The following is a 23458-nucleotide window of genomic DNA, read 5'->3' as shown; positions in this document are numbered from 1 at the left end:
CAAGATTCTTATAATCTGATATGATGTCACTTTGGCCTTAAGGTGGTCACACATGCACCGGATATAATACAACAATTAGTTTATTTGGTGCGTGTATGGCTGGAGGCAAGGCAACCAATATCCGCAAAGGCCTTGGATATCAGTTGTCTTGTCGATCGGGCAGTATGGAAAATTTTGATCGGGTAATCGGGTATATGGCAACCATTAGTCAGCTCGCTGTGAGCGGTCTGCCACTTGACTTAAACCCAGAGTCTTGTACTCTTCCCTGGTCTGCCTTCAGGCCACAGTGACAGGATGCATGCACCAGGCTTTCTTATGGCAAAAAACATTTAAACGCAGGCAGTTTTCCAAGTCCTGCTAATTAGGATCTGATTCATGGCACCATCCAACAGGTTCTATTCAGTGAAAGAGAACTCACTGTTCTTTATATTTAAAACCTCCAGTCCTGATCCCTTTTTTGCAGTCCATAGTTCCTAGTCTGTAGTCCTGATTCCTGGCTCCTGCTCTTGTCATTCTGGCTGTGCTTAACCTTAGCTCCTGCTTGCATGCCTGGCTTCTTAGCATCTGCTGTTCCCTTGCTCTTGGTTCATGCTCCTGATATATACCCACCTTCTCTCTTGTCTACCCTGTTCTTGCTTATAAGAACTGGCATTTGTCTGGCTCTATGCCTTTGGTCTGAAAAACCTAGGCTCACCATTTTCCTTTTTTATAAGTCAAGTAAGCCTGCCCTTGAGTTTGCTCTGTGCCCAAGACCTTGCAGCAACCAGGCAGGTTACTTAGTCCTTAAAAGTGGTAAAAGCCTACTAGCTAAATTGAAAATAAAAAATTACTGCCATCACTAGCTATTGGCATGGGTATGGCACATACTGAAAAATCTGTCTTAGGAACAGGATCATTGACAGGGAGTTCCACTATGAGAAGCCTTGCCAGTGTAAGTACTGCAAAATGCACCTACAACTACATTAGAACTTCATTTCCTACCCACTACAGCATGCCAAACGGGCACCTGAGAGGTTAACTGTGCAACTCATGTTCTAGAAAATAAATATACAGTATGTACTTAGGGAAAGCCTATCAGTGTTTTGTGGTGACCTCAAACGATCGGTTATAGAGAACACTGCAATTTACCAAAAAACTTGGAGCATTACAGACATAACACAGCATGACAGTTGTTTTTAAACATATTTAGCTTTTCAAATGTTATTCTGTGCCAGCTCACATTTCTGAGGTTGTGCTTAAAACATCTGTTAGCGTCCTTGTGGCGTCTCCAAATGCACAATTTATTGCTTGCTCTTAGAGTATTAAACGATCATTTTTATGGAAGTAGTGAAGATTAAAGTAACTTTCAGGGAATAGCTTCTTATAATGGGGATGAAATGGGCAATATAATTAGCCCCATGCTTCGGCTCGCCTTGATCTCGTCTTTAATTTGTACATTTTTCGACGTGAAGTGGAACAATAATCAGTAGATGGCAAGTGCAAAATCAGGTCACTATTACAGGCAAAACAATAAACAATTGTAACAAAATCACAGTTATCCTACCTGATTTTTATTTTATATTTTACATATTTCTGAAATGCTGCATTACTACAGTCACTAGATTCCTCTCAGGAGGAAATAATACATGTGTAAAAATGTCAGTATTCTAGTTACAAGTATGGAGTACAAAGCCAATTTCTGATCCACAGGGGTATATAAGATCTTCAAGCTGTTATGGTGCACCTCAGGCTGCTGGTGATATTATCAAAAAGCATTTTAGATTTACTAAAACCCATTCTCATATTTTTATTTTAAAAAATTAGACTAAACTCATTTCTATGAATGTCTGACATTTACAAAAAAAATCCAAAGTGAAAAGGTCTGCGTGGGAAAAAATTGCAGAAACGGCGACCTTTTTGAATTGCTGCATCGAAAACTTGAATTTTTCTAATTGGCACTCAAAAAAATCAGAAACCTCTAAAATTTCGAGGCAAAATAAGGATCTTTCAGGAAAGGAATGGGTCATCTGCCAATGACTTCTACATGATCTCGGCAAGTTTTTCCTGGCGAATTGTTTTTTTGAGTTTTTGAGTAAATCTCAGAAAAGTTGCAACTTATCTTTCCCCATGACTTTTAGAGCTAAAAATCCAAATTTTAAAAAAATCCAGCGGTTAGTAAGGGGTCCCCTTAGTGCACAACGATCCAAATTATGGGAGGAACCTTTACCTGGAAAACCCCAGGTCCCAAACATTCTGGATAACAGATCCTACACCTGTACTATATCCTGCAGTGAAGAGTAATACAAGAACATAAAAAACAGGGAGACTGACTGCAAGTTTGTTTGTGTCTGTGTGGGTTTCCTACTTGTACTTGTGTTTCTTCCACACTTCAAAAACATATGGTCAGTTGAATTAGGCCCTGAGGAATATGACCCCAGTTAATTGTGTGACTGTGATTGGTACATTAGATTGTAAGCTCCACTGAAGCAGGGTCTGACGTAAATGATCAATAATATTTGTAGAACACTCAATTATAAAATAAAAGGTCAATAATAAATAAATACAAATACCTAAAATGATTGCAGCTTTACTGCACAGCAAATTAATTGCAAAGACTAAACAATCTATTATCTCATAACCTATTAAAAAAAAGTTGGGTCACTGTTATCTTAAAGTTTTTGCAGTGCAGAGCTTGACCTCTCCTCTATTTTACAGCTGTAATAAATATCTCCTGATGCTTGTTTGAAATGATAACAAGCGTTCAGTTAAATATTATCTACATGTTTCTACTATTTCAAAGGAGTCGGTTCAGAATTACAATTTCAATCGCAGCTCTAATTAGGAGACTCATGTATTAGATAAAGATTACTATATCCTTATGACTCAAGAGTGAAACGTGGCACGATGTTGCAGGAGAAAAATGACACCAATATCAGTATTGATAAAATAAGGTTGTGTAATGCACTGCCAACCAAATGCCAATTTTTGTTATAAAATCAGCCAAGTAGGGATTGTTAATATTCCACTACTAATAAGGTTAGTGTCAGTGATGGTTCAGTTACTGCTGCAGGTCATGTGTGTTATAGTAGTCTGTATTAGTTTATATCAGTCTATGCCAGGCACAGCATCTCTCTTTTGTGCTGCAGCTATGTAGCAAGAATGATTTATAAGGGGTTGTTCACCTTTAAATTAACTTTTAGTATGTTGTAGAGAGTGATATTATGAAACAATTTGCAATTGGTCTTTATTTTTTATTTGTGGTTTTTGAGTTATTTAACTTAGTCATCATATAGTCATCAACACTCCAGTTTGGAATTTAAGCAGCTATATGGTTGCTAGGGTCCAAAGGCTGGCAGTGGTTTAAATGAGAAACTGGAATATGAATAGCAGTAGGGACCAGCTGATACCTTTCTAAAGGTCCCCATACACGGGCCAACTATAGCTGCCGATATCGGTCCCTTGGACCGATATCGGGTGAAGATCCGCTCGCTTGGCGACATCGCCAAGCGAGCGGATCTGCTCGTGTATGGCCACCTTAAGACCTGGCCATTCTATATTATACTTGAACTGAACAGGTGAACAAACCCCTTTAAACGGACTCTGGATCTCCCTTGGTAAGCAACCTTATTACCAAACAGGCGCCAGTGCACTGGAATCCAATTTGTACCTGATTTTCAGTGCACATGATCCCAGTTGGCTATGGCTGCCAGAGAGCTAGAAGCAATTTGTATGTATGTATGTTTGTATGTATAACTTTATTTATAAAGCGCTAAAAGGATAAGCAACACTGTACAATCTTACAATATACACAATTACACACAGGGAGGACAAGTGTCATAATAAATACAATAGATAAATAAAATACACAGAGATTACGTGCCATGTGGTATGAGACACAGTAGGAAAGAGGTCCCTGTCCCATAGAGCTTACAATCTAACTTGTATGCAAACCCAAAATGTTGCATTGATATTCTGAGATACATTAATAACATAATCACCTTTTAAAACCTGGAGTGTTTTTTTACCAGAGCTTATAGAGTGGGCATAACAGCTAATATTGCATTTATACTCAAAACAGTGAGATACCATATTGCAAGTACAATCTCCTATAGTTTATGCACAACGCACCCCAGTATTTAAAATTAGTTTGTCTAAAAGTGATTAACAAATATAAATAAAACAATATATATTTAAAGGAAATGTAAATCTTCAAACTTATAATATAAATACATCCATTGCCACCTGCTGGTCAGCTTTCCTACTGTGTTACTCTGCTCAGAAACAACATGAGAAAAGTAATCAGAGGTTTCTGATCTCTTTGCTGAGCGGAGCAAGAGTACTCTGTTTTTCTTCGGACATGTTCCTCCGACTGTATCACAGTTGGAAAACTGACCAGCAGGTGGCTCAGTTGTTACAAAATGTATTCAACAGCAGAATAGCATGAGATTAAAAAGAACAAAATGTAAATGAAAAAAGTGCTTAGTAGAGCTCCCTGAGCCAGTTTACATTATTTTATTGAAGCTTTACATGTCATATAATTTCATTTCATATAATTTAAACTAATGCTTATCCTCTCACGTGACTTAAAAATGCTCCCCATGGAGTCCCACATGTGGAGCACTGTAGGATCAAGTTAAAATCAAGTATTTTTAAATTGTGCTTAATAAAAGATGCAATGCACTAATTCTGCACAAAATGTTTTACCCTGTTTTAGTGATTACTCTTTGGTTTTAGCCCTGCCCTAAAAACTGCTTTCTCTTTCTCTCTCACAGCAGAAATATGATTATATACAGTATACCCTGTAAAACATGACTAAACATTGTCTTGGCCCATATAAACTCAGGAACACAGATTAAGTTAGTTCACAGGTGATCTCTTGCAAGCACCTTAAAGGACATGTCAACCCGTCAGATGAAAATGTAATACAGTAAAAGGCAGCACTGTACCTTCATATAGCTGTATCTCTAAGCGCTGAATTATCGTCCAGTCTTCCGTTTCACTGCTCTAACTCCTCAGATAACTGCTGCCTACAGAGAGTCCCCCAGTCCCCCTCCCCTTGGAAAGCGCTGGCGTTCTGGCGTATGCGCAAGCGTTGTGTGATTTCCCTTATTACTCGCATGCGCAGTGAGTTGTAATTTGCTCCTGTGGCCAGTGCTGGCACAGTTCAGTGGATGGGAGCATTTGAATGACCTGCAAGCGAATATTTTAAAGCTGGCAAAAGGACATGTAAGTAGTACTGTTCTAATCATTTTTCTTTGCCTGGCAAATATTTTATTTCCAATAAATGAATTACTAACTTTTTGACTTTATTTGTATACACTTGGTTAGCAGATCTTTGAATCTGGATAATGGGACAGTTCAGGCTAACGGAGGGAGATCAGACAGAGAAACTGATGCAGTTTGAAAGGGGAATATGTGCCCAACCTAAAGACATGGTAAAGATTTATAGGGTTTACATGTCCTTTAAGGAAACAGCTTCCATGCCCATCATCCAAAATGTAGTTAACTATGCCTCTAACATTGCATGTAAGGTGTAAGGGCTCAGGATATTGGGTGATCATTGTAACTTATCAGCATATTGCCATTATGCACGACTTCCTTACTGAATGTCAAGGAAACTGACAAGCTTCCTTAGTAGGCAACAAAAGCAACCAAATTGTAGATATTGACAAATTGAATATATTGATAACAAATCCCTTTGTCTCTTCAAAAGGAAGAGACAAAAATATCAAACTAATATGTTTAAAATATTTTTTAGACAACCTTAATAACACTTACACCTATGTAATGCTCCTTTATGTAGAGCATTGTTGGATCAGTATTTTGTGCAATGCTTTTGTCTCTGGCTCTGATTGGGCACAGGGTGATTAGTCAGGGAACACTATGGGGACAATGTAATAAAAGTCAGTAACTGCAAATATATTCACTATGCAAAAATGTATGCCTCAGCATGAACAAATTTGTCTTTGTGCAAATTTAACATAGCTTTTGCGCAAACTGTTTACCGAACACCTCCGCCAGTGGAAGAAAGTTTGCAAACTTTATAGTATGCACCAGTGCCCAGTGTATGTAATAATACTTTTTATTGACTTTTTATTTTTTAATGTTTACTCCAAAAGATTACGCCACCTTCAAGCATGCCTCGTATGTTCACAATGCAGTTTGCAGTGCGATAACAGCCTAATGAGAGAATGTTATAAAATGCGAAAAAATTGCTAAATGCAAATTTTTATTCTTCTTTGTGCAATTTTTTTTTCCATTTATGACTTTTATTACATTCCTCCGTATGGTTAATGGAACACAGGTGTTTTCTTTTGGCTGGCATATTTGTGCTAGGAGAAAGAAGCCGATCCTATCCTGTATCCAATCTGTATGACAGCATCTGTGTGTGAGTGCACGGATTTCCGCGCAGAAATGTCTGTGCTTACAAGCAGGTCCTGTGTCTGTCAGTGCACATGTATACAGAGGTTGGAAGGCAGAGGATCAGCTTTTTTATCTGGTTGGTTATCTGCCAGCACCATGGCCTTGCCTACATTAACACAGGGACATTAAATCAAGGTCGGACTGGGCACCTGGAAAAAACCCAGTAGTTTTAGCCTTAAGGAACTCCCGGCTGGCATGGGGGGCCCCAGACTCCCCACTCAGACACTGTACAAAATTATACAGGAAAATCATTGCGAATTTCAACATTATTGGAACAGAAGTTCCTAAAATGCATAATATACAATAGCAATACAATATATTAGCTATGTCACTTTTTTGCAACCTGGAGTGAAATTAGTAGCGACTTCCATTGCCTAACTCATTTAAGTAGCCAAATGCCAATATACAAACACATGCCATCATCCCAACCAGCTTATTCTACTGCAGCCTTATTCATTCATCCTGTAACCTCATACCTTTCCTATTTCCACTGCATACTAAATCCTCCAGCCAGAATAATTTCACTCTGTCCTAAAATAGAACCGTTTTTCCACTACTTAAATCATGACTTCCCATTAAGTAAAAATCATTTACAAAAATACTTAGTTTAACTCTTCTGGGCCTATTTAACACAGGAAGATGAAGAGTTCTGTTCAATGTTGATGTCTTGCCTGTATGTAGGCATTCAGCTGATGCTGACAAATCAAGGGTCTGAGCAGTGCTTATGGGCCTACTTTTATGTAAGGAAGTCTCCTGGTTGGTATTCTACCTGCTCAGATGGCAAAACGATACTTAATACGTATGAAATTATAGGGGGAAAAACCAAGAGAAGAAGGATAATCATTTTTTCCAGAAAATGTGGCAATACTATCTCTAGGTTTAATGTGGTAGAAATGTGGAAGCCTAATACACTTTCTGAATGGTGCCTTGTTTCTTTTCCAGCTGTGCAGAATGAGCGTGACCGGATCAGTATGCGCAGAAGCAGCTATGAAGACAATGGTTCCCTGTCAATCAGTGTTCTTACTCAGGCTGAGGCAATGGTTCTTCAGGTAACCACCTTCATTTTCTTATTGTTGTGGTCATTATTTATTCTCAGAATACGCCAGTTTTAGTTCAACTGCCAGAATTTCCCTTGCTAGCGATGAGAGCTGTGTTTTTTTTTAACAACAGTTGGTGGGCAACTGGGCAAATATTTCTGGGGAATGGAAACTTTTTACTGCCCGATGTGCCAGCAACCCATGCACCAGGCAAATGACTATTTCTCACCAAAATGGAGTTATAAAAACAAACATATTTTGGCATATCCTGCTCCATATAATAAATACATGTTGATGTATTGAAAAATGCTACAAAAGATGCCAAAAACAATTAGAATGCACAGGGTTTTTTATATAAATGTCAGAGGAAGATGATCTATGGCTAGAACTGTTTATTATGCTGACAGGGTAAAACACATAGGCAAACTAAACACTAGTTTGGCGCTTTTCATATGTATCCAAAACATTCTATTAACATGTCAACTGTCTCACCAAGTGAGATTCAATTTACCTGCATTGCCTGCATGTTTACCACTTGTAACCTGCACCAACACTTTCACAGGAAATAGGTTTGTCATTATCAGAGGCAGGCCTAGACTGGCAATCTGTGGATTCTGGGAAATGCCATAGACAGTCACTATTAGTGGGCTGGTGGGGCAGTTTGGGCCTCTTTGTACTTGAAATGTCAGGGTCCATTTTGAATCCCAGGCCAGGCCTGATCAGAGGCATAAATGAAGGAGAAAAGGGAAGTTAAAGAAGGTAAGGGTAAGGCACTAGTACACAGTATACCTGCAGAATGTACGGTTGCCACATTATTTTTTGCAATTTTTTTTAGTATAATACTGGCCTTATAATCAGAGTAGTGGATGGGGCGTCACATGGAGGATGGGCAATTGCATTATAGGGTGGGGAAATGAGCTGACTGGGCAGAGAAATTGGTGGACTGGTTGGGGAAATGGGCGGGGTATAGACAGGCCATAGCCTTATAAGGGCTAATCCATCAGTGGAGATGTTCAGGGAAGGGAGGGATTTGTAGGGTATTACAAATTTAAAATTGTAATTTTGGCCCTGGCTCTAGCCGGTAATTTACATCCAACCCACTGCAAAACTAAAGCAACACATTCCCAATTTGCTAAATGATGTAATTTACATGACTCCATTTTCCCCAACTCTGATAGACCCTACATGGCCAAGCAAGCTAAACCTGATACCAAATTGCTGTGAAGGGGTTGACAAAATAAACATACAAACAAACAACAAAATCATACTTAAATTTCACTTTGCTGTTCTGCAATATAGATTCAGTAAACACATTTCTGTCTATGGTACACAAAGCCAGGATTACATTTCTCAGAATGTCCCAGTTATCACATTTATTTTAGCTCCTGTCTCGAAGGAGATAAATATTCATTACATAAATGCTTGCCCCCTTGCCTAAATGGCAAGACACTTAGGTTCCCCTTGAAGTAAACTCTTAGAGTGCATTGAAATCAAGTCCTGGAGGAATGTTACAGTACTCTGCACAATGTCTCCACTTTAAGCACTCAGTATGTGCTCTGGATATCTCATCTTTATGCCGATGCCAGTATTATAAAGGGAAAATTGTCAACTGCAAATTGTTTCAGGGAACAAAGAGTATTGAGACAAATCTTACTGCATAGTCAATCAAATAGTGCCTCCCAGAGGTTAAAGTAAGACCTGAACCCACTCACCCGTCCATACCAACAAAAAAACCCAGAGGAACCAAAGAAAGCAAAGAAAAAAAAAACTATAGGTGAAGTCCTGCTAGACAACAGGAAATACTCAATGTTTATAAATAGGAGCAAGGAGGACTAACTTATGCCTGTCTGACAACATGAAGATTTGGAACAGAGAGTATTATCCCATCGAGGAACATTATCCTCCTATCAAGGATGTGGCATCTATGGCAATATAATGCACTGTGGTAGACAAAAATGAACTGTTAATTATATGTTTATACCAAATGTACAAGAATAAAAGTGAGAAGTACACAATGTACTAACCATTGCAGTTAGTAAAGCTTCTTTAATCTGCTCAGTAGTTGTGAGGGAAAATGCCCCATTTTGCTGAAAAGTTTGTGACACTGTAGAAAAATGAACAAAGAAGTGACATTTTGCCAAAATTTCACCAAAAACAAGTCACTGGGTGCTTATTCTTGTGGTTTTTTTATGCTAAATGCATTCCCAATGGGCAATTTTTATTCCAGGCAAAACAAAAATGCATCACAAATTTCTAGTCTTGGTAAAAAATTGCATAGCAAATTTTGTGGTCATTTTTGCTTAGAAACATAGAGGGACACAGCTGTACAATGGCTATACAAACTGTACAACTTTTGTAAATGAGCCCCCATATCTTTACAACAAAATAACATTTTGTGAGAACATTAGAAATGCACCCTTTTTAACTGGCAATACTGGCAAATTTGACATGACATCCTCAGAAATATTAAATGATATCAGTATGACCTGCTTACATTGCATTTCCTTGTTGTAGCATTGCTTGGTAACTCATTGGTAAATGTGGCTCAGCTCCCAGATCATTGGGCTGTATTTAGTAAGCTTTGAATGTAACAAAACAGACTAAATGGCAATTCTACAGTGTAAAATAATGTGGAATATCGTTAAAATTGTACCTAATTTAATTGGGACTAGTGATAAGCAAATCTGTCCCGTTTTGCTTCGGTGAAAAATTGGCAAAACTGTAAACTGCACGATTTTTTTGACACATGCACCATTTTTTGATGCAACCATGACTGTTTTGATATAACCACAGCGTATTTGATGCGACCGCAACTTTTTTCACGCAGCTGCTACAAGTTTTCTTCACTTTGCAAATTGTTTCCTTTTTTAATAAAACAGAACCTTGTACTTGATCCTAACTAAGACACTTATTGGAGGCAAAACAATCCTGTTGGGTTTTAGCAAACTCTAAATACTGTGATCTGAATTACAGAAAGTTCCCTTATCTAGAAAACCCGAGCATTCTGGATAACAGGTCCAATACCTGTATATGGTACAACAGAAAAAAGATGCCATGTTAGATACACTTGGTAATAAAGGCCGATGAGCAAAAAGGCCACATGAGCCTCACAGTTTGAGGAAGATTTTTGGTAATTTTATAATTACTTATAATTCTAATACTATTAAAATAATACGATTTGAGGTAAATGCACAAAGCATTTACTCTACAAACATTTGATTGAATATTGTGGACCACGAACCACAGAATGGATGCTTATGGCAAGACTAAAAGTAGTAGGAATAAACAAAGTTGTCTCTAATAGAATTAAAACATGTTGTAAGATGCAGGATTTGGAGCCTAGTGTCTTAAAAGGAATGGGATTGTTTAATATCAGCCATTGAAATGCTACTAGACAGTCAGTTTATATAACCATTAATTAGGAAGCAATCATTTACATTACTAATACACCATAAATTTGTATTTCTCTTTTTTCCTACAGTACTCGCCTCTAAGCCCAGCTCACAGTTCTGATATTTCCATGAAGAAAGTTGCATCTATTAGCGATGTCTGTGAGTCCATGAAACAACAGCTCCTTCTCCTGGTAGAGTGGGCTAAATACATCCCAGCCTTCTGTGAACTTCCTCTGGATGATCAGGTAAACTTTAGCCACAAGCTGCCTATTCAAAGCTAAAGCTCTATTGTTATATTTAAAATGAAGCAGATAACTGCATATGACTACAACCTAATATCCACAAGTCCACAGTGTGTGAGCTGTAACTGGTACAACAGAAATCAGCTATAGCTCTTCTTCCACTGATAAAGAGGGCGGCAACCTTACTAAAGCATACAGTCACATGTGATCAGTAAGGGCGCATTTACTTACCCTGGCGCAGTGAGCAAAATGCACTTTAGGAAGTAATTGGCATGTTTTTTTTACCACAATGCAGCAGGTTTTCCTAGAATTCTTGAATCACTGTGTGCAGTACAGATGCTGCATCAGACACAATTGCGCTGCATCTGACTCTTGCGCGTTGCATCTGGGGCAACTGAGCCCAATTCAATGTAAATCCGCACAGTTGCATCAAATATTTTCACAGTCAGCCTGGTGTCAATTCTGGTGTTCGGAGTGCAAATGACATCTGCGCCCATTTCCTCAGACGAAAGTGCGCTGTGTTTATTGACTGAGGCGACCCTGGAGCTACTGCCTGGTCAGGAGGTAGAGGTGGCTCCAGGGTTCACACAGCGCCATGTATCAATAGATGCAGCAGTGCTTAATTTGGGACAGAAGGCAGGAAGGTCTGATCGTCTCTGAGCCCAACTATTTTGGCGTTAGTTAACAAAAATTGTTTTAGATGCAACTCACTGTGGGGAAAAGCATAATTGCTGACTGTGTGTGGATATAAATGAGCCCTAGTACTGTATATTGTGTGATACACAAGGAGGGCAATTTATCAGTTACTAAATTTGAGTTGTTTTTTTTTAGAACTTTGCTGGAAAAAAAATGCGATTAAACTTCATTTTTCTTGACTGTTGACACAGTTATAAAAAACTTGGAATTGGGAAAAACTTTATTCTATATACAGTATTTGTGAAAATTACACATGACACAAAAAACTTGATATCTAAACTTGATATCTAAAAATAGCTTGAATGCTGAAAATACACTTTCATAAAGCCTTTATAGAAACTTGCCAGCTTTTAGTTTATTTTTTTTCATTCAAATTTATTTTCAATGGATAAATCTTGAAAACTCAAGTTAAAAAAACTTGAATTTGAATTTACAGTTTTTTGCTATTTTCTTCAATTCTATTCAATTTGAATTCATTTGCCCACAAGCTTCCTGGTTTCAATATGATTGTTCCATAACACTAGCATTGTATGAATATTTCTATTCTCTTTGCAGGTTGCGCTGCTCAGGGCACACGCTGGGGCTCACCTCCTTTTAGGAGTAGCTAAACGATCGCTTCCTTACAAAGATTTTCTGTTACTTGGTAAGATACTGCAGGAATATGTATAAGCCTAACTGTTCTGAAACTTGTACTGCTTAGCTAGCCATCACTATACCATTGTTACTTTAATCAGATTATTTCTTAGCGTTTAAACCGTCCAACACTTTGTGGTTCAACTTTTGGCCAAGCTGCCCTTAACTCATATCAAGGATAGAGATATAAAGTGCCTTGCAAAATATTCACGCCCTTGGCCAATTCTTTATTTAACTGGCAACTACAGGGCCAGCGGGGGAGGGGAGGGGCGGTGGTAAGAACGCCCCACTCTACCTGTTCCACCCATGTCCTGCAATACCAATTTCCTGTCCCCCTTATAGGAGTGGGTAGCCCTAGTTATGCCACTGCAACAATCAATTTTACTGTGTGCAAAACTGGTTTACAATTTACCCCAAAGCTGTTATTGCTGCAAACAGTATTTCTACAATTTATGAAATTGTGAGGATTGAATACTTATGCAAACAGCATTTTAAAACCCATTTTAAATTTCAGGGAACTATAGTGGGCACGGCTCTGAATACTTTTGCAAGACACTGTATAGGGGAGTCACTGTTCCAGTAAGAGAGTTGCAGTACAATTTAGGGGAAGAAACAGTTACTGTTTTTGTTACTAAAGTGGTATAAAATGTAAAGTATTGGCTTATATATCTGTTCAAGTTAACTGAATATTATTAAGATCAGTATTCGGCATGAAGTGGTCTGAAACCTAGAAAATCCAGTTAGCTTTCTCCTGCAATTTCCTGGTGCAGGATTTGCAAGCTTACTTTGCCAATACTAGGTGCTAAGTGAAGGTCTGTGCTTGCCCCAAAGAGCTTACACTTTAAATACTACTTTTGTTGCAGGTAATGATTTCATCATGCCAATGCACTGCCCAGAGCTAGAAGTTGCTCGCGTTGCTTGCCGGATCTTAGATGAGTTGGTGAAGCCTCTTCGTGAAATTCAGATTGATGACAATGAATATGCATGCCTGAAAGCTATTATATTCTTTGACCCCGGTAAGAGAAACAACATTATTAGAATTACTAGAAAAACAAGCTGGTAGAAAAATCATGTAAATTCCAGAAATCATAAATATTCTTGTTCAGTTTGCACAAAAGTTGGTTATCCATGTATTTATTAACACCGGATTTTACAGGTGCATATCAGGTTAATAGCTGCTCTCATAATACATATTGTGGCTATTGATTAAGGGATGGGCTGCCATAATGATAAATTCACCGTGTTATGTTTGTACAGTACAAAAGTGAGGAATATGTCCTAGGCACCTGGAAGATTACATTAATGACAGGCAGTATAACTCCAGGGGGATGTTTAGTGACATTAATTTCCATCCCCTGACTAACATATTGTTTTTAGACCCAGATACAATTTTTTTTAATGGGTGTGCTATTAAAGGGATTGTATGATGTAGAGCTAGATATTCAAAGGCAATTTGGAAATGGTCTTCATTATTTATTTTCTGTAGTTTTTGAATTGTTTAGATTTTTCTCCAGCAACTCTCCAGTTTTGAATTTCAGCAGCTATCTGGCTGCTAGGGTTCATTACCCTAGCAACTAGACAGTGGTTTGAATAAGAAACTAGAATATAAATCGGACAGGGGCTGAATAGAAAGATATGTAATAAAAAAATTACAATAACAATAAAATTGTAGACACTGCCGGGGCAGTGACCCCCATTTAAAAGCTGGAAAAAGACAAATAATTAAAAAACTATACAAAAAATGAAGAACCGGCCATTCTGTAACATACTATAACTTCACTTAAAGGGATTCTGTCAAGGCAACACATGTTTTTTGTTTGTTTTTCCAAAATGCATCAGTTTATAGAGCTGCTCCAGCAGAATTCTGCACTGAAACATTTTTTCTATACTAAATTGTAAAATTTGACATGGGGCTAGCCATTGCCTTACTGTCCCAGGGTGCCACAATTAAAACAAATTTTAATTTGCACAATTAAAACAATACGATGGTCAGCACTTCCTTCTGAGTGTTGGAGTTCTAGGTTTGATTCCAGGCAAGGAACTTTCTTTGAGTTTGGACATGTCTGTGTGGGTTTCTGTCTACACTTTGAAAAAAAACATACGAAATGTGTAAATGTTATAAGAACTTAGACTGAATGCTCCACTGGGGCAGGATCTGATACAAATGATATATAGCCTTTGCAAAGTGCTGTGCAATATGTTGGTGGTATATAAATAAAGACTAATACAATTCCTCGCAATTGATGACTGGTGTCTATAAATCAACACAGAGTCAGCTAAGTCCAACATTCTGTGTCTTGAGGTCACTTGAATCAGTGGCCATTGATAAAGAAAGCTTCTAGCATTAAAGGTGATTTTAGTAACATCTCCATTACTTTTTGGCACCTCTAAAATATTTATATAGTAACCTGCAAATTTCTCTGTTTTTACTCAGATTGCAAAGGACTTAGTGACCAAACAAAAGTGAAGAACATGCGGTTCCAGGTACAAGTAAATCTGGAAGATTACATTAATGACCGGCAGTATGATTCCAGGGGGAGGTTTAGTGACATCCTTCTCCTCCTGCCGCCACTCCAGAGTATCACGTGGCAAATGATCGAACAGGTTCAATTTGCAAAGCTCTTTGGAGTTGCTCGGATAGACAGCTTACTGCAGGAGATGTTGCTGGGAGGTACAGTATAATCACATTATGTTACATTAAAAGCACTCTTTAATAATACAATAGGTATGGGACTGGTTATCCAGAAGGCTAGGGACCTAGGGCTTTCCGGATATGGAGTCTTTCCGTTATTTGGATCGCCATACCTTAAGTCTACTAAAAAATCATTTTTAAAATGATTAAACCCAATAGGATTGTTTTGCATCCAATAATAATAATACCTTAGTTGAAATTACTACAGAGAAAAAGAAAAATATTTTTAAAAATTAGTTTTATTTGCTTAAAATGAAGTTTATTGGAGATGGCCTTCCTGTAATATGGCGCTTTCTTGATAACCGGTCTCTGGAAAATTAGATCCCATACATGTACCTAAAAACTTGGATGTTTTCAATTTTTATTTATGGGGAATAATACAAACAATGCCACTAACAAACACATAATTAGCTATGTTGTTGTACACAATGTCAGTGAATGTGTGATACAGTTTTAAAGTGATACCTTCTTATTGTGTTTACAGGATCAGCTATGGATGGCAGTCAGTATAGTCATTCAGGACATTCTGGCTTGAACCTTGATCTACTTTCGGGACCCACAGTCCACCCTCACAACCTTCATTCAGTGATACATACTGTATCCTCTTGTAAGTATTTGCTATGTCATAAAACTGACTGCTTAGGGGCAAGTATGGGAGGGATACTTCTATATCATTTTGCACCATTTACCGAGAAAGAGCAATACTTATGGCCTCATTTATCTGAATTTGCAAGCAGTACCATATATTATTCTTCAAGCAGTACCATATATTAGTAAAAAATAGGCAACAGAATATTTATGGGTGCATTTTTTCACAGAAAAACTTAGTTCCATTCATTTTCAAATGAGGCTGAAAAATTAATAAAGTTAGAGAACATTCCCATTGCCTTCTATACAACCTCGCCAGCTTTAGCTGCCAAGTTTCTTCTGGCATCTTTTAGTCCCGGCTATTCTAGATTTCAGCAAATACCTGTGCTTTTTTTCGTGTCTGCATTTATTTTCTGTTTTTCTCGTTTCGAGAAAAAAAAAAAAAACTCAATTTTTGATAAATAAGCCCCTTAATGTGAGATGCATCATAGTTGTGCTAAATGCCTAAGCCCTTCAATATCCCTTCTGAAAGGAACACAGAAAATGTTGCTTTGCTTGCTGATGTGTTAGCTAAACAGACATGAATATAAATAGTTATGGATCTATTAACCAGAATGCGGAGACCTTCCCATTATTTATGGAAAACAGGTTTCTGTATAATGGATCCCATGCCTGTATACTGGTTGCTTCTGTGAATGTGTTGTACAGTCTCACAGCTCAGCCACTCTGCAGATAAAAAATAACATGCAAGTTCTAATTAAGCTTTGCATTATTATTTATTTTCAGCATCTCCAGAAACGTCACTACCATCACCTTCTACCAACCCAAATAGCGAAGACTACAAAATGAACACCGCCACTGTATCCTCCATCCCACTAATGCCGCGCAGTGTCATTGCTAAAAAAGAAATACTATAGAGGAAAACCATCTAGCCTGCAAATTCATTTTACCTGCTTTAAGAGAACTACACAGACCCTACAAATATGCAAAATGCACATGGGATACACGTTCTTTTTAGCTTCAAACGATTACCGATGTGGTTTTAGCCTGTGCAATAATAATCTGAGAAAATGCAATTTCTGCTTTAATCCTTGAAGATTCCGATTACCCCATCAATTCCTAAAAAGTTATCGACATTGGTGAAGGTACACATGAACAAGGGGTTTGCTCACTTTGCGGAAAAATAAATGCTAAGAAATAATATTTAAGCCATTATCATATGTATTTAGCTAAACTGAAGGCCAGATACATCATTGCATCACATTTGGAGACCACCCTAAACTGCCTTCCTGACCACTGGCTGTTCACTGGCAATACACATTTTTCTCCCCATCCATTAATGGCTTTTCAATCAAAAAGGACATATAGCAGCATTTATGGTGTCCATACAAAGGTTGGCCTTGTGTTTGAGGGCAGGACATTCTGTTATTATTAAGGCAAATAGTTTTTTTTAATTTCCAAAAGAGAAAATAAATAGATGGCTGTTTGAAACTGAGTTCATGTTATTGGCTCGTCTATACAAAAATATAAATAATTGGAATAAGTGGAAGCTATAAAACTGCAGAAAGTGTCTGGTTGTTCATTTCTATTATATTGAAAGGTTTATAACGAGCGTCCTGCAATAACTGGCAATCCATTAGCCAGACCTTGGGGAGGGGGGAGAAATCAATAAAAGGATAAGGAGAATATTCTAAGGTTCTGAATTTTTAAAGGGTTGTGACCTTCAAAATTAACTTTAAGTATTAAGTAGAGATTGATATTCTGAGACAATTTGCAATTGGTCTTTTTTATTATTTGTGGTTTGTAATTTTTCAGCTTTTTGGTTAGTAGATCTTCAGTTTGGAATTTTAGCAGCTACCTGGTTGCTAGGGTTCAAATTATCCTAGCAACCAGGCAGTGGTTTGAATGAGAGACTGTGATATGAATAGGAGAGGGCCTGAATAAAGAGCTATATAATAGAAAAAAAATTACAATAACAGCCTCTCAGAGCAATAGCTGTTTGGCTGTCAGGGTCAGTGATTTGAAAGCTTAAGAGAGCCAGGAGGCGGCAAATAATGTAAAAACTATAAAAAAAAAAAAAACCCATGTGAGAAGTTGCTAAGAACTGTACATTCTACATCTGCAACATGTTAAAAGTAAACTTGAAGGTGAACTACCCCTTTAAATTCAGATGTTGCTTACAAAATGAAAATAAGGCAGGGGCATGAAATCATCTCTCAAAACAATTAAAGGCCAGCAAAGTGATTTTGCAGCACATTATGCCTTGTTATTTCAGTCAGTGAGAAGTGGTTTGGTATTTTTTCCAAACTTGAAGCACAATTGGGGATCCTCTAATGACAATACTGCCTGCTCGCTCTACAATTGTCACCAAAGGCATACACATTTTTTTTTCTAGTAGCCCATTTTTGTTTTTTAGGCTTTTTTATATGTATTGTATCATATATTAAAATACCTACAGTTAAAAGAACTCAGGATAAAATATTAGCAAGAAATGAAAAAGATTATTGATTGCGGTTCTGTACCAGCCCAAGGCAACCACAGCCTTTTAGCAGGGAAGGTCTGTGCCCCCAGAGATGCCCCAGTAGCTCCCTATCTTCTTTTCTGCTGTTTCACTGCACATGCTCTGTGCTGCTGTCAGTTACTGAGCTTAGGGACCCACTCACAATATACTGTATATATAGAATATAAATGTAACAATATAAGGCTGATTAGTAATTCATTCAGATTCACATTACATTATAGATTTGAAACCAGGGCAACTAGACTCAGAATTGAATAAATAGCCCTGTAGAATCAGCTTACAGCATATGACAGACAAACCTCATTTTCTGCTTGATAATTTGTGACAACCCCTAAACTCAGCTCCTCAACAGCTGCTCAGAGCATACTGAGCATGCGAGTGTCACTGATACTTACAACAAAAGCCAAGATGCGGAGCTCCCGTGACAAATGTAAAGACCTGGATCATTGCTGCTATAGACATGCTGAATCTTTAGGCTGGTGGAGTAAGTTATATTTGATTAGGGTTTAGTTCTCCTCTAATGGTTATACTTCTTCATCAAGGATCCCCAAACATTTTTAACCCGTGAGCAACATTCAAATGTAAAAAGAGTTGGGGAGCAACACAAGCATAAAAAAGGTACCTGGAGGTGCCAAATAAGGGCTGTGGTTGGCTATTTGGTAGCCCCTATGGGGACTGGCAGCCTATAGAAAGCTCTGTTTGGCTTTACACCAGGTTTTATGCAACCAAGACTTGCCTCCAAACTAGTATTCAAAAAATGAGCGCCTGCTTTGAGGCCACTGGGAGCAACATCCAAGGGGTTGGGGAGCAACATGTTGCTCACGAGCTACTGGTTGGGGATCACTGCTCTTCATACTGCTTGTCATTCACATAAATGGAAACCTGTCACTGCTTGTATTTTAAAGAGTTTTTGGTCAGAAATTTAACTTTTTTTGCACCTGCAAAATAACTGTACAAGACCCCAGTATTTTTAGGTTCCCTGTCATAATTCAATCACAGGTAACTACAATTTCACATACTTTACCGCCGTTTTGGTTTATTTTACATTACATTTTTTAATGCTTCGTCCATAAACGTTTCTCATTTTTGTGATTTCCACCACAAATATCGACTAAGGTTTAATTCTTGCCATATGTAAGATTTGAAAAAAAACAAAACAAAAACAAACTTACAAACAATTCAGTCGATAATAAATTTATTTTACATATAAAATTACAATTAAACAAAGGATGTAAAAAAAGATTTCAAGTAGCAGACTTGCTAAGAACATTATGATTGAAGTAAACTTGCAACTCAGTGGTAACGTTCTGTATTTGTACTTATACAGCCAACAGGACTGACTATTTCAAAACTCCCAGTTATTTGGAAAGAGAATTATTTTACAGCATGAACTATCTGTAGGAAATTAAATGGCATATAAAAAGGAGTAAGAGAAACTGGATCAGTTTAGCAAACATATTACATTTAACATGCTGCAAGCCCCCATTACGATGACAAGGACATAATATACTTGTATTGCCAATTAATTTTCTAACAAGCAAAGCGAGAAGACATTGGCCAACAAGTGAAGGGAAAAGCATTGTTCAAAAAAATATTGAACAATATTGAGATTAATGTTCCAGTTTGTCCAGTTGTAAGAAAAGGCTGGGCAATATGGCGACAAAGCCAAGGCCATATGGGTGACTGGGCCGCCTTGCGCTTGTGCTATATATGGGTGCTTGACTTAAGCAGGAAAGGAGCGCCCCCAATGACAATGAAGCTTAAGAGATTGGTTAACAATTGCCTTTGTGCAGTTCAAAAGAATGTATATTTGGTAAAACCTGTAATGATTGTGTTACAGTTAAACAAGCCACTTTGCAATAGAAATTCAGTGCTTTTGTTAGCATTGCTTGTTCTTTCACTCGCAGGTTCAATAGTCAGATTTAGGTATATCAACCCTACTCACTGAAGAATCGGCCAACGGGAAATGAGTAGAACAAAAACATCTCTATTTGTAGCATTGAGTTGGGTGGATCACCGCAAAATCGCATAGCATTTCCATTTGTAAGTGCCAGTGTTGCTTTGTATTTTAGAATTGCTGACTTTAGGGCACTAAACAGGATACAGGCATGCTTTTGGAGTACCCACTGGATACCAGTTGGCCAGCAGAGAGTAGGGACACAAGCCTGCATGCTAGCAGGAAGAACAACTGGATGTGAAAGAATAAGACAAAAAAAAAAAAAGATACATTTATATTAGAAAGTGGCTTGCTTTGCTGTTAGAAACAAAATGGCCACTTTGTCAAATTTTACATACCCTTCAAGTACAGAATGAAAGTCTTGTCTGGCTCCTGTTTATTTAATGTAGACGTGTCTAAAAACAGCATAAGCATTGTGTTCCACTGGTGGGTACTGCATTTTTCTCATTAGGAGAATTTACTAATATTTGCCAAAATAGCCCTAGTGCAGTAACCTATGAAAACCAATCACATTTTTCCTTTTGTTATTCCTGGAAAAGCTGGTTGCATTTATCAAATAACTAACTGGTTTGTAGGGGTTACTGCCTAGGCCCAGATTTGTCCATTTTTAGCAAATAAGCCTAAACCCTAAGCACCAGCAAATAAGACTAAACCCTAAGCACAGTCAATTCTACTTTCTAATACCATGTCTTACCTATAGGTATAAAGTGTCTATTTTTTGTCTCCCCCCTACAGTATGTATATATTTACCCAGCAAACTGTAGAAAAATTGAGACTGGAATGAACAATTAGGAACCAAGGGTGTGTTATTGGTATGTAGGCACCCACCAGTGATCAAAAAGGGCTAGTAAGGACATATCTCTTGCTGGGATGCAGTCACTACATATGGCTGATTTTGTGTAGATTTTAACTTATATATATCCCACACTGTAATTCTATTTCCATTTGCATTCTGAAGCATATTCTTTATTTTTATAAATATACTGTATTGACATTTGAAAGTGCAATAATCTTTATGAAATAGGTCCATCTATAATATACTAAACCAATATGCAAATTAATTCACAGGTAAATGCCCAAAATGTATGGCATGCCCAAAATGTATGATATGACTAGTGACTGGTTGTTGACATGATAAAACATACATCCTAACCGTTTCTTCATCTTTATAGATTAAAGGAGAAGGAAAGGCAAATAAAGAGTTAATCTCAAGCTGCAGGCATACCTTCAGTTGTCTCAATAGTGCCCTTAAGTCTCCCCATATTTCTCCCGTTCAGAAGATCAGTAGACAAACAGGAAGAAAAAACACTGAGCTGTGTAAAGAAAGTTCCCATAATGCCTTGCTCCTGCACAGACACCCAGACCAAGTGAACATGCTCAGTTAGTAAGACTAAGGGGCTGATTTACTAACCCACGAATCCGACCCGAATTGGAAAAGTTCCGACTTGAAAACGAACATTTTGCGACTTTTTCGTATGTTTTGCGATTTTTTCGGATTCTGTACGAATTTTTCGTTACCAATACGATTTTTGCGTAAAAACGCGAGTTTTTCGTATCCATTACGAAAGTTGCGTTAAAAAGTTGCGCATTTTGCGTAGCGTTAAAACTTACGCGAAAAATGCGCAACTTTTCGCGTAAGTTTTAACGCTACGCAAAATGCGCAACTTTCGTAATGGATAGGAAAACTCGCGTTTTTACGCAAAAATCGTATTGGTAATGAAAAATTCGTAAAGAATCCGAAAAAATCGCAAAACATACGAAAAAATCGCAAAATACCGATCATTACGAAAAAAACCGCAATCGGACTCCATTCGACCCGTTCGTGGGTAAGTAAATCAGCCCCTATGAGTCAGCTTCCTGCTGATTGGCTCAGATCCACATTCCTAAGGGATGGGGGAGTGAGTTCTTGGCATCCTTGAGGGAGGGGGGAGCAAGAGAGAACAGAAAGCTGGGTGTCTGTGGCAGAGGAATTTACAGCCACAAGAAATCTTTTTTCAGAGAAGTCAGTGCAGCGTTTCTATGAGTGCTTATGGCTCTATTTACAAAGACCTTTCTTAGCTTTTACCTTTCCTTCTCCTTTAAAGTTAAGGGGTACTTCTCACAGTTGATACAACAGGACTGGTAGAGTGCCAATGTGTTGAGAAAAACACAATGCCCTATGTATCAAGAAACCCTTAAGCTCAGCCAGTCTTCTCACTAGATGATTATATTAAATGTGCCTTATTACCAAAACAAATAGTTCAGAAATGTGGTTGTCTCCAGTCTCCCTAACTAAGCCTTGCTTAATATGTATATGCAGTTTTGAAGGATATAAAGAGAAATACCTTATTTCTGGTGAATTTAGTTTGAAATAAGGGATATGTCGGAAATCATCTAGTGAGTAGGGTGGCTGATTGTAAGCTATGCTGCTATAATAGGCTGTAAGCATATTCTGCATTTTTTCAGCATGTTTGCACTTTTTCACACATAGGTATATGTATCTCCAAATACAAAGTACCATATTTTTGTTCTTTTGCACTTTCCAAAAGTTTGCATTTGATATACATGTTTAATGCCAAGAAAAAGGGTAAATCAGGAAAAGCTGAATCACTAACTGAAAATTAGTACTAGCGTAGGCATGTTCACTCTTGAATTGCAAACAGATGGGACACAGATTAGTCCACAACCAAAAACCGGTTTGGACTATACAATAGTCTTTTAATTACTACTGTCCGCAAATTAAATATATTTTATTGGTGCAGAGGGCCACAAATAGCCTAGCACCCCATATGCTCAGAACCCCAGTTATGGTCTGTAGCGCTTTATTCATTTTATGAAATTGGCAACTAACAAACAACATTCAAGGAAGTTACATAACAAAAACTGGAATATAGTGTTTAGAATGCCTTACCTAAAATATAAAATGCTGTTCTTTAAGTGTAAGAACATTGAGAACATGTGTAATCAGAACTATTTAAACAAACAGATTGAACTGTGCATATCAACTTTTGTTGGTTTGTGCAGCACTATTTATGCTGCAGGTTCATATTTTTATGCTTTCCAAAAACAATTGCAAAAAAGAGTTCTCAGTATAAATAAACCAATGCGGATCAGGCTCAAAGTCGGTTTCTTTCTCTGAATGTAGAACAGGATTTTGCCTGGTTTCCCCTGGGGGTGTACCTAATTCCGCTCATCTGGCCCCCAAGCCAACGGCTTCACAACAATATCTGTGGTGGAAGAGGAGCAAATTCATGGCCTAATGTGTATTTTTCAGACCTGCCCAATAGATATCTGCCCAATCCCCTGACCAGCTTATCAG

General features: G+C 37.8%; 1 protein-coding gene across 2 annotated transcripts in view; it reads left to right on the top strand.

Annotated features, from left to right (window-relative positions):
• Nucleotides 1-17177, top strand: part of hnf4b (hepatocyte nuclear factor 4, beta) — a 36516-nt gene extending 19339 nt beyond the window's left edge. For both annotated transcript variants that reach the window (XM_002936001.5, XM_012962343.3), the window contains 7 exons: nucleotides 7345-7451; nucleotides 10921-11076; nucleotides 12325-12412; nucleotides 13266-13418; nucleotides 14837-15073; nucleotides 15579-15701; nucleotides 16469-17177. In XM_002936001.5, the coding sequence (XP_002936047.1) occupies nucleotides 7345-7451; nucleotides 10921-11076; nucleotides 12325-12412; nucleotides 13266-13418; nucleotides 14837-15073; nucleotides 15579-15701; nucleotides 16469-16599 (995 nt within the window). In that variant the 3' untranslated portion in view covers nucleotides 16600-17177. The remainder of the gene's footprint in view (nucleotides 1-7344; nucleotides 7452-10920; nucleotides 11077-12324; nucleotides 12413-13265; nucleotides 13419-14836; nucleotides 15074-15578; nucleotides 15702-16468) is intronic.
• Nucleotides 17178-23458: the final 6281 nt, after the last annotated feature.

Source organism: Xenopus tropicalis, chromosome 4 (genome assembly GCF_000004195.4).
Source record: "Xenopus tropicalis strain Nigerian chromosome 4, UCB_Xtro_10.0, whole genome shotgun sequence".
Taxonomy (NCBI): domain Eukaryota; kingdom Metazoa; phylum Chordata; class Amphibia; order Anura; family Pipidae; genus Xenopus; species Xenopus tropicalis.
The sequence above is the reverse complement of the archived record's forward strand: the minus strand, read 5'-3'. Positions and strand labels throughout refer to the sequence as shown.